Source organism: Heterocephalus glaber, unplaced genomic scaffold, assembly GCF_053883595.1.
Source record: "Heterocephalus glaber isolate CG9 unplaced genomic scaffold, H.glaber_assembly_v1.0 deba00001572, whole genome shotgun sequence".
Classification (NCBI taxonomy): Eukaryota; Metazoa; Chordata; class Mammalia; order Rodentia; family Bathyergidae; genus Heterocephalus; species Heterocephalus glaber.
This window is the reverse complement of record NW_028258357.1, coordinates 1,080,566-1,096,568: the sequence shown is the minus strand read 5'-3', so window position 1 is coordinate 1,096,568 and position 16,003 is coordinate 1,080,566. Positions and strand designations below refer to the sequence as shown.

Genomic DNA, 16,003 nt, shown 5'->3' with positions numbered 1-16,003 from the left:
TCACAGTCCTACTCAATTTTTGCCTTCTGAAGCAAGCACAGCAATTGCTGCTTTCATGCTGTTTTCATCTTTAGTCAACATTCTCCTCCCAGTCATCATTGTCCTCTTCATCACTAGCTTCCTTTGCTTTCTTGCTGTTCTTTGCCCTGATGCCAGGATAGCAGCTCCCTTCTCACCAGGAGTTGCTACTGGTGCTTTGTCTAGTATGTTTCCCTTCTTGCTATGTGTTTCAACCACTTTGGCTGGGGTAACTGTCTTCTTGGGATGGGTGGCTGCTACCTTCTTGCCTAGAGTGACAGCTGTTTTCTTGGTAGATATCCCAGTCACATCCTCATTTAGATAGGGAAACTACCACCTTCTTTGTTGGAGTTGTAGTGGCCCTCTTGACTTTTATTTTTTCTGAGGGATGACAACATTTTCACTGTTTCCATCATATTCATCTTTTAACCTTTCCTCATCTTCATTATCTTTTAGTACTTCTATTAGGGGAAGAAGCCATCGTTTGGATCCCTTTGATTTTTACTGGTTTTTGTCACCTTTCCAGGGTAGTGGTTTATGAAGACAGAGTGTGTGGCCAGTGAGTGGCACAGAGGAGTCTAGAGGAGCAAAAACTTCAAAGTGGCAGCTGTGGGTAGTAACGATTCTGCTGTACATACACCTGCTGCCAGGTATAGCTGGAGTTGAAGGTAAAAAGCCAGATCGCACTTTGCACCACTCTCCCTGTTTGACACTATTACCATTTATTTTTATCTATATCCCCAGATTTCTGAAGCTACAAATTAGCAAAAGCATGCAACTCTTTCACTTTGGAAAGTGTTTTCTCTGGGTTAGACTTTATTATATATCCCTTCATATTATACTTACAAGTTTGGGAGCAAAGAGAGGTTTGGGAATGGGAAATAATGAGCAGAGGTTTCCTTTTTTAAGATACTGCTTTGAGTAAAAACATGCCAAGGTCATTAAGGCAAATGAGACTGACCTCATTAGAGAAGCAGGAAGACTCACTTCCTTTTGTTTGGTGTATCAGGGTAACTCAGAATTTTTGAATCTATTCACATGTCTTTTTCCTAATTCTTGAGTTGGATTTTATTTTTATTTTATTCTTTTAGAGTTGTGGGAAGATTTTCATATAAGACACCGGGTAAGGCTATGAATTCATCGTATGCCGTAATTCAGTAACCTCTTTTAGATCAATTATTTGTCTTCTTTCTGTTATGTTTTGGGACTTCAATAAGTTGCATTATGAGCAACCATAAAAATGCTTAGATTCTCTTATTGACCTTTGACCTAAAATTTAACAACTTAGTCTTGTCACTTCCTTTCTTTTAACTCTTCAGTACAGTTTAAAACATCCAACTCACCTCATTAACCTTATATTCTTCATGATCTTCAAAATGGTCTATTATAGCTGTGACTCAGTCCATCAAAGTCTTCCTTTCGCAGGAACCCAATTTCAAGAGAGCACAAGTGATCATTTAAATAACTATCTCTCCTCCATATGTTTTAGGTGACATTGTTCTGTCAAATCCATGCAGGACATGCATCCCAGATTTACATTTTTCTGAAGAGTTCTGGCCTATAAATATATAAACTATTACTTCAGTGAAGGTTTGTTCATTTCAATCAGGTTTGTTCACTGGATAAATACATATCTGCTTCTATTTCTTAGGCACAAAAAAAGCCAAAAATGAACAAAATAGAGGAAAACTGCCCTTCCTTCTTGGCCTTATATTAATTTTAGGAGTTCTATAGTAAACAGGAATATCACATGATAGACTGTACTTTAGATAGAGTCTAACACAAAGAAAGAAAAAGAAAATTGAAAAAGAGGTAATCAAGAGAAACGAGTATTGAAAATTGATATTTGAGCAAAATATTTAAGGGATGGTGGAGTAAAATAGTTATGCAAATAACTGAAATAAAATGTTTTAGGTAGAGAAGACAAAAATTACAAAGTCTTGATGTGGGGCACAGATGTCCTTCATTGTCTACTACTTTACAAGTAAAATTAAGCAAAGTTCAACAAGTAAATGAAAAAGTGCAAGGGAGCCAATGCAGCTGTACTAGAATGAGCAAAGAAAAGACCAAGTGGGGAGTTTGAAGAGTTTAGATTCCCTGAGACTTGGAGGATTTGGGCTTTTATTTGAGCTAAATAAAAAGACATTGAGAATAGGGGCAGAGGTATAAATGACCTACCTTATATGTTAACTTTGTTTTTGCAAGTAAGTTGATAGAAACTAGGAAGACCATTTGAGAAGCTTTTATTACAATAACTCAGAAGGAGATAATGGGTCTCGGGCCCAGGGTGGAATACTGGTTGTAGTGGCAAGTGGCCAGACTCTGGAAGTTTAGGAAACAAGAAAAAGAATAATTACAAAAAGTGAACTGTAAATTTTAAGATAAGTAAAGAGAAGTAAGTAAGTAATTTTAAGCTAAGCATGATGAAAAGCAATAAGAAATTCCTATAATTAAGGTTGAAGGTGGAAGGTATTTTTAGAATTGAGCACTTAAATAAGCAAGATAAAATATAGTAACCTTACATGATAGAAATTGAAATTATAGAAAAGTTACACATGCTGAAAATATAAAAATTTATAATAAACTTGGGGTCTAAGTTAATGAAAAAGGGTGAAAATTGAGATCATTAGAAGACAAAATGTCTAGAAATTTTGAGGAAAACATGTTGGAAGTATCATCTAAAATCACCAAGAATTATAACTGGAGTAATATTGAAAAAAGTTACATTGACCAGGGAGCCATCGTATTTTAAAAATAAGGAGAATTTACCCAGGTTGTGGATTAACATTACAAAATAGAACCTGATACTTGAGTGTTAATGTGTTCTTAGGTGCTGACATCAGAATTCATTTTAGTTAGTTTTAAAAAGAAGGTATTTTTAGGGGACAGTAAACATTATTGCCTAAAATTCCACAAACTCTGAAACCTGGAGCTTTCTGGACCAAATTCCAATATGTCACCACAAAGCTATTAAGGGGACTGTTTCCCTTATCTGTATAAAAATCAGAAGTTCTTTGCCACTTCCATTGAGCAGTCCATTCTTCACCTAATGTATATCCTAATAATGTTCACATCTTGCAAGTGTATAGTAGAAACTACGTGGCATAAAATGCTGAAAATTGTAAATTTTTGTTCTTTATGTTGGGCAGGCAGGTGGAACTTTCAGTGTGAGGAGTAAATGTAAAGAGTGTGATCAAAAGATTTAAGAAGCATCTAATAACAGTTATCCTTTATAGCTTCATATCTCATTGTGCTTATTCCCTGGAGGTAAAGAAGCACTGTATCATGCAATGTTAGATGCTCAAATATTTATTGAATTGCTATACAAACCCACACAGCTCTATCTACAGTGTGGGAAAACAATTTTCTTATTATATAAATATAAATGTATATTATATGTAAAATAAAGATTGTGTCCATGTTACTGTGTCATGTAGCTGAAACATATATGTACATAACAATATTGATTAGTCTAAGGTCTTATGAAATAATTAACCATAGCTGCAGGTTTAATTTTAAAATAGACCAGGAGGTACACAAGGTATTTGATTTAAATTATTCATTAAGAAAAATTTAGCACATGTGCATTAAATCTGTATAGGTGTCAAGAATGAAGTTGATACCCAATTACAGAGAGGGTCAAAAGGATAGAGGCAGACACTGGTTACTCTCACAGGACTTATATTCCTATGAACAAGTAGAATTAAATTTAATAAAACTATTTAAAAGTATGTATCATGATATATTATGAAGAAAAAAATTTAAAAGACTGAAAGAGAATTGTGGCGTAAGGAAAGAGAAGTTAGGAAAGTCTACTTTATGCAGAATCATGACCAGACACCTTATTAAGAGAGTGATATTTAAACTAAGGATCAATGAGAAAAAACTAGCTAGATGAGAAGCCAAAAAAAATAGTAGTCCAGGCAGAGAATAGAACATATGCAAATTCTGTGTACTGAGGAACTGAAGTTAGACTGATACGACTGGAGCACAATTTGCCAGGGAAAGACTGACACCAGATGATGACAGAAAAAGAAGCAAGGTGAAATTCAGGCAAATCCCATCACCTACATGAAATTGCTTGTATTTAACCAATGTACAAATGTGCCTTTATATTTCAAGAGTACAATACCATAAATATAATCACAGATAAATAAATAAAAGAACACTCTCTGCACATATTTTGTCATCTTCACACTGAAAAATGATGATAGACTGAGATTATATGTTCTCTGATATGCTTGAGACAAGAAGTGTTTTAGATTTCAGGAGTTTTTTGGATTTTGGAATATTTGCATGGATTTTCTACATCCCTAACCCAAACATCCAAAATCCAAAGTGAGCACTGCCAAACCTTCAGATTTCAGTGTATTTTCGATTATAAGATTTTTGATTAGAGATGCTCAACCTATAACATTATTTTGACTCTTAGATACAAATTTTATTTATTAATGTGTGTTTACAATCCAAGATACTTGTGTTTTTTGGGCCAGTAACAAGATAAAGATGTTTTAACACACTGAATCATAATTACTTGACAATGAATGTAGAAAAATTAACTTATAAAGCACTAAGAAATATGATACTGGTATGTGATACTGGTTTGTAACACTGAATTCAACAGTGGTATTTTCAAAGACAACATTTTCCATAGCAGTTTATGAAGAAAAAGAAAACTGTTTCATTTTCTCCCATCTTATGTCTACATTTTCCTCTTTTACCTATTCAATTTTACTTCATTTTCACATTCACTTTGCAGAGCATTTTCCTCTTACCCCACATTTTTTCGCTATTCTTCTGCAAGTATACCCTATGAGAAATTGTCAGTTTTATAAAGTTCTTCATTACTAAACTTATATTAACTGATAATAACACAGAAGATTGTTTTTCTTCTCATATGTCAATACTCTTTAGCATCAATATTCTCTTTTAAAATGAAAACAACTGTGAAACTCCAATTAGTAAAGCATTGGAAAGCAGACTTTGTCTGACAGTATTGGAGCACACAGACTGGAACAACTTGGAAACTCTTCTAGGGGCTCTTCACTCCCTCTGCTCCTGGCCCCAGAGACTAACTTGGGTGTGTGTTCCAACATGGACAGCTTCTGTCCTTCACTTCCTTTTCCCAAAATGACCATGAGGAATGTCAGTTACTATATTGCACTTGGTTTCATATATTTTTCTCTGTAAGATGAGGGTTAATTGTGAATAAAATCTTACTATTATCACTGCAATTTAAGTCACCATTTTGATGATAATGCTCATTTCTCTAACTCAAAATTTTAAATGATCAAATGTAAGTGAAATAAATTTTGACTTTTAATATTATTCTGTAAAAAGCCACTGTGAACTATGTATTTAAGAGGAAATAGTCTTCAATAATTATATCAGAACATACATATTTTATCAAGCATTCTGAACTTGCTGAAAGAATTCATGTTTACATTATATTTTTAATTTCAATAATTTGTTATATGATTGAAATGCAATGTATCTTTAATGTATTTTATGAGCCTGGTTTACACAGATTTCTGCTTCTATGTTATTTTTGTTGTATAACCTGAGGCTATAATTGGGTTTGTAAGCCTGAAATATTTTAAGGTAGAGATCATGCACAAGATGTAATCAAAATATAGGGTGAATACTTAAACTTTAAAAAATTATTACAGTGAGAGAGACATGGCTATTAATCCCTTCAAAGTATTCCACCTTACTTCAAACACACTAATCCCACAGCTATTGCTACTTTCTGAAGTAGTTCTGGAGCTTCTCTTTCATGAATGTCTTTACATAGTAAGGTTAAAAAAAAAAAAGATGAATGCTGCTACTGATAGCATCCAACAGAAAGGCAGGCTCATAAAAACATCACACCTTATTAAAACATCATCCACTTTATTTAGCGAATCTGGTCCCATGAGATTTTTGGCTCTTCTCCAAAGTGAAAATGACCATGAAGCATTTTGAATGAATTCAGTACACTGAGGCAAGGACAACAGCAGAACTCAAGACACTCACTGAGAGGGCTACCAGAACTTCTTCAGAAAGTGACCAGAAACATGGGATGAGGGTGCTTAAAGCAGGAGGAATATTTTGAGGGGGGTTAATGGTAAGACCTTTTATTGTAATAAATCATTTTCTAAGCAATAGATTTATTGGTACAAATTTGAGATGTACACAAGGATAGCATGCATCATAGAGAATTTGTACCTGTGCATAATCTATCTTGCTTCTTCTTTTTTTCCCATTCCCCACCCTGCTTTTGACCCCTCTTCCCCTCCTTATATCCAAAAGCTTTGTTCCCATTTTTTCTTTCTATTTTCTTTTTTTTTCTTCTTGTCCTGTCCTTACCCTCTCCCTCCTCCCTTGTTCCACTTCTCATTTTAACATTTTCTTCCCATTTCCCAATATCCATTATACATTTTGGTCCTTACAGTAAAAAGTGGAAATATTGCAATAAAGCTTTTAAATTTAAATATTCACCATATTTTTCTGTCACACTTCCTACTGGTGGCCTGTATCCATGATTGCATTTTCTGTTAAATCCCATAGCTGTTACTGGAACATTTGGAGTGCCTTGTGTCACGTCATGAAAGGTCATTAAGAATGACAGTGGTAAAACGGCAAGCCCAGTCCCCCTCGGGAGTATCTAGTGAAGTTGAAGTTCTCAAGGCACTGAAATCTTTGTTTGAGCACCACAAAGCCTTGGATGAAAAGGTATAGTATGGAAAAAATTTTCAAGATAACTTAGACTTTTTTCATTAGCATGAAGGTCTTTGTCTTCAACCACTGATTCACCTGACTCCTCGAGTATGTTAGTTCAGAGAAATATATTTAAGTTTTATGAAAAAAATCACTTTTAAAAATGAAAATGGAATATTGTACATATATTGTTAATGCTCATGACCACATTCTATTTTTATATCACTAAATCTATCACTTATCCAAATTTGATCTCTATTATGTTATGTTATGGCTCTAGTACAGATGGCCATTTGAAATTTATTATCATTTAAAATCATTCACTCTCTCTCTCTCTCTCTCTTTCTCTCCATCTCCCCTAAGCCTTCACTCTGTCTCTGAAATGCATGTCATAGATGCCAAAATAGGAGACCACTAACTGAAAATTATACCTGTTTTAAAGTGAAAATTGGGTGTACTTTGACTTTTAGACATTTGTATTAGAAGCATTCTGATTTTTAGGTCTCTAATATCTTGGTTTCAAATATACATTTAAAGAGTCTCTGCATGAAACAGAATAAATTATTGGAAGAAAAATTTGCTTTTAGGTCTTTATAAATTTAGCTGTAAGCTTCTGTTAGTTGCTAGTCAAATAAATTCTACTGGCATGTATAAGCCAACAGATGATAGCATCCTTTGGAGATTAGTAAGGTTTATGACATGATTTCAATTTTGTGAATTTTCAAGGAATGAACTTTACAAATTAATAAATCTTTAGGATTTAGTACAGCAGGAATTGGGGCACTTCATTATAAAATTTATGACAAATTCTGAGCATTAAAATTCAAACTAGGGATTATTGTCTATTTATATCTAATTTTTGAGCATGTAGAGATTTTTGTTTTGTTTAATATTTATATACTTATGTATTTTATCATCAGCCTTTCAGAGGTTCATAGAGCAGATGATAGGAAGTGTGTGTATAAGGATAACTATAATTCTGTCATCTAGATTATTAAGAAAGAATTGCATGTAATTTTTTCACTTTTTCCTTGAGATGCAAGTACTTTATAAATACTTTTGAGTGAAAATTGTTATTGTATAAACTAAAAATCCATGCTAAATATAATGGCAAATGATCACTTAAGTTTTAGTTTCTATTATATTCCTTCCTTTATCACAAAAGCTCATTGGTAAAATTTTCCAAGACCTCATAGAAAATTTCTTTCATATTCAACTCATGGTCTGAGGACTTCCTAGTTAGTACTGGATATTCATTTATCTATAACAGGCAATGCTGAAATAATAAGTGGACAGTGTAACCTAGACTCACAAAAGAAGTAGTGAGCAATTCCACTTGAGTGACAAGAAAGTGAAGAATGTTTTAAAGATGGAGTAACAGTTGATCTGAGTATTAAAAACTGAGTAAGCAGAGAAAGATATTTTAAGTAGAAAGTCAAACATAAAATAACTCAGGCCTATAAGCCACAGTCTGAACAGTTCTGAATAAATAAATAAAGGCACTGGAATATGTGAATCTGGATGTTCCCAGTAAACCCTCTGACATAACTTATGTGAGGGATGCTTTTATAAAGGAGTGATTATTTACCAAAATGTGAGGGTAATGATCAGTGTCTAAGTCGTGAGTACCATTTGAGAAGAAATAATTGTTGCACAACTTAGATTCTAAAAAAATTCCCTATATAGAAATTCTGTGGGCTAACCATGACTAAATGAAATGTTCTCTCAAATGGTTCTCAGAGATATGACAGTAGTTTTTTATTAACTCACCAAAACTGTCCTATCCATAGGTGAGTTTGGGGGCAACTGAATTGATTACGAAGTGAGTAATGCTCAACAACTTAAAGGGAAATATCATGAGCTTGAACTCTGGAGTAGACACATTTGAATAGGTGAATTAACTTCTCTATGTGTCTATTTCCTCTTCGTTTGGATGAGGATTGTAATAGGACTTACATCAGAGTTGTCAAGAGGATTAGATGTGATCAAACACACTAGCCAGGGTTTTTCATATGAAAAGTCCTCAACTAATGTTAACAAACAGAATTATCAGCATTTGGTATGAGTAAATTTTTTCATTTGCTAAACTTTCAAACTATGTAAAGATGTTGGCATCACTGTTGACCCAGACTTGGTTTAAACAGCATTTCATTTAGTAGTTGAGAGAAGATGTACCTAGGTGCCTTATAGACAATTTCCCTAATAAAGAGTAGACCACAACTTCCTGTGGGGATAGGGAAAAATGAAGATATTAATATATAAACAAGTAAATATGCATTCTAAACTAAGTTCCATAGATATTATGTCAAAATATAACAATTTAAAATATAAAAAGACAGAAGGTAAGAAGATGTACTAGGGCATAAAAAAGAACTATCAACTTTAGTACAGACTGTTTAGTACATGAATAACTGAATAAGCTATAAAGATTGAGCACAGTTGTGGACATTTATAGTGACTCACAAATATCTGTATTGTCCACTTGTTCATACAGCCAATGAATTGCAGGAAGTAATTTTCACCATTAGTTAAGACCAAGAGTAATTTTGATATCACCTTCAACATAATTGTGGCTTTCATGGGCTGGAGGCAATGAAAAATACCCATGTGTTTTGCAATTACTCAGAAAGCACTGGCTGTTTTTAAAAAGCAGATATATTGGGCATGCATGGTAAGTGTAACTCAAAAAAGATTAAATATATATTCCTTCCAATTACTGTACATTTTCAGGATCAAATATCACAGTGTCAAAATTGGATTTGAACTTCTAATTTAAGCATATTTCTTCACAAAAGTTTTGTGTTATAGGATTGCAAATTCTCAGAATGATACCCTGCCATATCCTAAATTCAGTTTGGAGTGTGTGCTTCCACCATAAGAATCTTTCTTCAATAAGTGAGGCATGTAGAACTCCACCCAGCCACAAACAAAAAAATATACACCTAGACATATAATAGTCAAGATCCCAGAAACCCAACAGAAGAACAAAATTCTACAGGCAGTTAGAGAAAAGAAACAAATCACCTACAAAGGAAAGCCCATCAGAATCATGGCAGATTTCTCAACACAAACCCTCAAATCAAGGAGAACCTGGAATGAAGTATTTCAAGCCCTAAAAGAAAATAACTTCCAACTTAGGCTGTTGTATCCAGCAAAATTATCTTTCAAAATCGATGGGGAAATTAGATACTTTCAAGACAAAGAACATCTGAGAAATTTTGTGAACACCAATCCAGCACTCCAAACAATTCTATGCAATATCCTAGAAAAAGACAATGAAGGTCACAATGCCATGAGAGCCAACAGAGAGAAGACACCACGCAAGGTAAGGCACTAAAGGGAAAGGGGGAAAAATAAGAAAAGACCCAACAATAATAAAACATCATGGCAAGAATGAGTCAATATCTCTCAATTATAACTATCAATGTTAATGGCCTCAATTCACCAATCAAAAGAAACAGACTGACAGAATGGATTAAGAAGCAAAACCCAGCAATATGCTGTATACAAGAAACACACCTAACTCAAAAGGAAATTCATAGACTGAAAGTAAAAGGATGGAAAACAATTCTCCACTCAACAGGAACCCAGAAAAAAACAGGGGAAGCAATCTTATTTGCAGACAAGGTAGATTTCAAACCAAAACTAATTAAGAGAGACAAAGATGGTCAGTACATCCTTGTGAAAGGAACAATCCAAGAGGAATAGATGACAATCCTAAATATTTATGCACCAAATATGAATGCCCCCAACTATACAAAACAAATATTAATGGACATGAAAAATCAAATAAACAATAACATAATTGTAGTGGGGGACCTCAACACCCCTCTATCACAAATAGACAGATCATCTAGGAAAAAAATTAATGAAATTCTAGAACTGAATGAAGCTATTGAACAAATGGACTTAATAGATGTTTATAGAGTGTTCCACCCCACAAAATCAGAATACACATTCTTTCCAGCTGCACACGGGTCATTCTCCAAAATAGATCACATACTAACTAGCTCATGGGGCAGATCTAAGTAAATGTAAAAGAATTTAAGTTATCCCCTGTATATTATCAGACCATAGTGCAATAAAATTGGAGATCAATAACATAAGAAACCACAAAACACCCACAGACACATGGAAATTGAATAACACTCTCCTGAACAACTAAGGGGTCACAGAGGAAATTAAAGAAGAAATTAGACAGTTTCTACAAGTAAATGGTAATGCCAGTACAACATACAGGAATCTGTGGGACACAAGGAAAGCAGTTCTACGTGGGAAATTCATAGCAGTGAATACCCATATTAGGACAACAGGGAGAGCTCAGTTAAATAACCTAATGCAGAACCTCAAGCTCATAGAAAAGGAAGAGCATAACGAACCCAAAGCTCGTACAAGAAAAGAAATTATAAGGATCCAAGCAGAAATCAATGCAATGGAGACTAAGAGAATGATACAAAAAATCAATGAATCGAAGAGCTGGTTTTTAGAAAGAATAAATAAAATCGATAAAGCTTTAGTGAACCTTATCAAAAAAAGGAAAGAAAAGGCTCAAATCCATGCAACTAAGAATGGAAGAGGTGAAGCCACAAGAGATCCAGCAGAAATTCAGAGGATCATCAATACCTACTTTGAGAACCTGTACTCTAATAAAATGGAAAACACAGGAGAAATGGACAGATTCCTAGATACATACGAATTGCCAAAGTTAAATGAAGAAGATATAGAAATTCTAAACACCCCAATAACGACGAGTGAAATTGAAAATGTAATAAAAAATTTACCAACAAAGAAAAGCCCAGGTCCTGATGTGTTCACTGCTGAATTCTACAAGACATTTAAAGAAGAACTATCAGCATTACTCTTTAAACTCATCAAGGAAATTGAAGGGAAGCAAGGCTTCCAAATTCTTTCCTGGAAGCAAGTGTTACTTTGATTCCAAAACCAGAGAGAGACCCAACTCAAAAAGAGAACTACAGACCAATCTCCCTAATGAACATAGATGCAAAAATCCTCAACAAGATACTGGCAAACAGAATACAGAGTGTCATCAAAAAGATCATACACCCTGACCAAGTCATATTTATCCCAGGGATGCAAGGATGGTTCAACATCTGTAAATCAATAAATGTAATACAGTATATTAACAGAGTTAAGGACAAACATATGATTATCTTAATAGATGAAGAAAAGGCATTTGACAAAATCCAACATCCATTCATGATAAAAACCCTACAGAAAATTGGAATAGAAGGTCTTTATCTCAAATTGATTAAGGTTATCTATGAAAAACCAATAGCCAACGTCATACTAAATGGTCAAAAACTGAAAACTTTCATGCTAAAATCAGGAACAAGACAAGGATGCCCACGATCACCAATCCTGTTCAAGATTGTTCTGGAAACATTAGCCATAGCAATTAGACAAGAGAACGAAATAAAAGAAATAAAGATAGGAAAGGAAGAAGTGAAACTGTCATTATTTGCTGATGATATGATACTTTACATAGAAGACCCAAAAAACTCGGTCAAAAGTCTTCTAGACCTACTTGACAGATTCAGTAGAGTAGCTGGATATAAGGTCAACACTCAAAAAACAATAGCCTTCTTATACACACATAGCAGACCCATTGAGAGAGAAATTTGGGAAATAATTCCTTTTACAATAGCATCTAAAAAAATGAAATATCTAGGAATCAACCTAACAAAGGAAGCAAAAGACCTCTACACTGAAAACTACAGCACTCTGAAGAAGGAGATTGAAGAGGATATAAAAAAATGGAAAGATATCCTTTGTTCCTGGGTAGGAAGAATCAATATAGTGAAAATGGCCATACTTCCAAAACTATTATATAGATTTAATGCAATACCAATTAAAATTCTAACAATATACTTCACAGAACTAGAGAAAAAAATCCAAAAATTCATTTGGAAGCAGAAGAAACCTAGAATAGCAAAAACAATTCTAGGCAACAGAGACATGGCTGGGGTTATCACAATCCCCAACTTGAAACTATACTACAAAGCTACTGTGATAAAAACATCATGGTACTGGCAAAGAAACAAACCCAAAGATCAGTGAAATAGATTAGAAGATGCAGAAACAACTCCAGACATACTCAACCACCTCATCTTTGACAAAAGAGCCAATCACCCTCATTGGAGAAAAGATAGCCTGTTCAATAAATGGTGTTGGAAAAACTGGATTTCGACCTGCCAAAGATTAAAACTAGACCCATACCTATCATCATGCACTAAACTAAGATCAAAGTGGATTAAAGAGCTAAATATTAAAACAGAAACACTAAACTTGCTGAAAAATAAGTTAGGTAGAACTCTTGAAAACATTGGCGTAGGAAAAGACTTTATGAACAAATCCTCAGTCGCATGGGAGCTAGCAAAAAAAATAAACAACTGGTACCTCATAGTATTAAAAAAGCTTCTGCACTACAAGAGAAACCACCAACAGAGCTAAGAGACAACCTACAATTTGGGAAGAAATATTTAGCAGCTGTACCTCAGACAACCATCTACTATCCAGAATATATAAAGAATTGAAAAAAATCAGACCCCTCCAATTCAAAGACCCAATTAAAAAATGGGCATCTGAAATGAATAGACATTTCTCAAAGAAGTAAAAACAGCAAATACATACATGAAAAAATGTTCAACATCACTGGTCATTTGAGAGATGCAGATGAAAACAACACTGAGATTCCACTTCACCCCACAAAGAATGGCTGCTATCAAGAAATCAACCAATAACAAATACTGACAGTGATGTGTAGGGAAAGGAACCCTTCTCCATTGTTGGTGGGAGTGCAGACTGGTGCAACCACTGTGGAAATCAGTATGGAGATACCTCAAAGAACTGGGACTAGAGGTTCCATTTGACCCAGCTATTCTCCTACTGGGTGTCTTCCCCAAAGAATTAAAAGAATCATACCACAGCGATATATGTACACCTATGTTTAGAGTGGTACAGTTTGTAATAGCTAAGATTTGGAAACAGCCCAAGTGCCCATAAACTGGAAACTGGATAAAGAAGATGTGGGTTTTTTAAAAATAAAATGGAGTACTACTCAGCCATAAAGAACAAGAAACTAGAGTCATTTATAGCTAAATGAATGCATATGGAGGCCATACTCTAAAGTGAGATAAATAGGACACACATGTGTAATACCGAATAGTATCTCTAGTGTGAGAAACTGAAAGTGTAAATAAGGATGAAAATAATTAAAACGAATAACTGATAATTTGAAATAGGAAAAGGTGCAAAGGTGTAGGCGTGGCGGGAGCGGAAGGGTAAAGAGAAGAAGTTAAAGGAAAAATTATGCGAAAGAAAAAATAAACAGAAACAAAGTCTATGCAAATAGGGAAGGGTGGTGGGGGTGAAGGGCGCATAGGTAATGGGTGAAAAAATAAGAAGTAAGATACATCATGTTCAGGTACAAACACCCAATGATAAATGTAAATGTATTGTATACCTAAAATGTACCAATTAATATATAAATAAAAAAAGAAACAAATATTTTTAGCATTTGGAAGACACAAAACTAGTGATTACTTAAATCTATCATTAAAGATTTATTAAAAAGCCCAAAGTAAAAAATAAAAGCACTAAAAGAGAACAAATGAAATAATCAGCATGAGAATATGAGAAGAGAAATTAACTTAAATATAATAATATAAAGACAACGTGACAAAATAATTTTATTTGAAGTAAACTGTTGAAATTGGTAAAAAAAAAAAATCTTTCTTCATCCTGCAACACATTTGTCATGTTCAGGGATGTAGATTCTTTTAATTTCAGGGATAAAATTTTTGTGGCCATGAAATATATTTTAGAAAAAAAACTTCTTTAAGTATTTTTATACTGTTGTGAAGAAAATGGATGTAACAGATTAAATAAGGTATAAAAAACTCTACATGTAAGCTGGGCAGTGTGGTGCATTTTAGTAATTCCAGTACCATAGGAGGCTGAGGCAGGAGGACCATGAATGTGAGTCTTGCCTGGACAATTGAGACCCTGTGTAAATTTTTTTTAATGAAAAAATGGCTAGGAATGTAAGTAGTTCAATGTGAATATCCTGTGTATTTTTCTGAGTACTGAAAAAAAATCTAAATGGATATAAATAATATATAGTTGAAAGTTACACTATAGCTCTATAAATAAGCAATCAAATTATCATAGGGAAAAGACTACATAGACAATAGATTAATTTAAATGACTTAATTTTTTTTAAAAATTAAAATACACAAAGGCTGTATCAAGTGTCCTCTTGTATTAATGAAAAATTTAAATGGTATTTTTTTTCATGGCATATCAAGCATACCTACCTAGATTTACAAGAACACAAAATTCTTCAAGAAAAATAGGTATGGCTTTCTGTTGGTGCATTGTTGAGAAAAGAGATAAAACTAAATATTTAGAGATATTGTACAGTATTTGCCTATCAGTCTAGTTCAAATCAAGTAGACCAAGTAAATCGTTAGCATCAATTGCACCATGGAAAGTTTATTCCTTTGGATCATCAGCCCTCAATTCTACTCTGAATTCTGCTTTTTGTTTTTGCTAAGTTTAGCAGAAATAAGTGAAAGTTGGAGCCAACATGTTCCATTTATCTGTGTCTCTTCTAAAAATTGAAAGTAGAGAAAATAATTCATACTCATATAAAAGAAGTAAAGCATTGATAGTTACAATATCAACTTTATAATTTGAAATATATTCAGCAATATGTATTCATGAAGACAGTTTTAGATTTGCATTATTCTGTGGGTAATACAATCTAATTTATAAAAACAATTCTAAATTTATTTAATGGTGATTATTCCATTTTCATATGGTTGGAGAAGATTAATAAATTTTTTGCTTGAAAGCTTATATCATAGGACTATCAAAATGCATAACCTTTGCTAAACAAAACTAGATTTCCAGCTTAGCAAGACAGTCAGAAAGACACTATAACCTACAATACAAGTTGGATTCAACCACTCCTTATATGACTTTAAGGACTCTTAGATATCTTTTCAAATATGGTACCTTAACCTCTCCACAGCATTCTAAGTATGATCTGGTCAGTTTTGCTTATAATGAGGTCATTACATTATATTTAGATGGTTTCATATTTCTGGTCTTATCAACCATGATTTCTATATTTTATAGAGCATTAGTATTTTACAGTTGGTATTTTAGGGAGTGGGTATAAAGCCTCATAATCCCCTGTGTTAGATAGGAAGCATGTCTATTGCAGCCTTCTTGATGTTTATATCTCATGTCTGAGCTACCC

General features: G+C 33.7%; 1 protein-coding gene across 35 annotated transcripts in view; it reads left to right on the top strand.

Moving 5' to 3' along the window:
• The window catches only part of Ppfia2 (PPFI scaffold protein A2), a 482,684-nt gene that overhangs the window by 296,024 nt on the left and 170,657 nt on the right, over positions 1–16,003 (top strand). For all 35 annotated transcript variants that reach the window (XR_015443500.1, XM_087192543.1, XM_087192527.1 and 32 more), the window contains one exon: positions 6,568–6,732. Coding sequence is in view for 34 of the 35 variants with exons in the window: in XM_087192543.1 (XP_087048669.1) it covers positions 6,568–6,732 (165 nt within the window). In the remaining variant the exon portion in view is untranslated. The remainder of the gene's footprint in view (positions 1–6,567; positions 6,733–16,003) is intronic.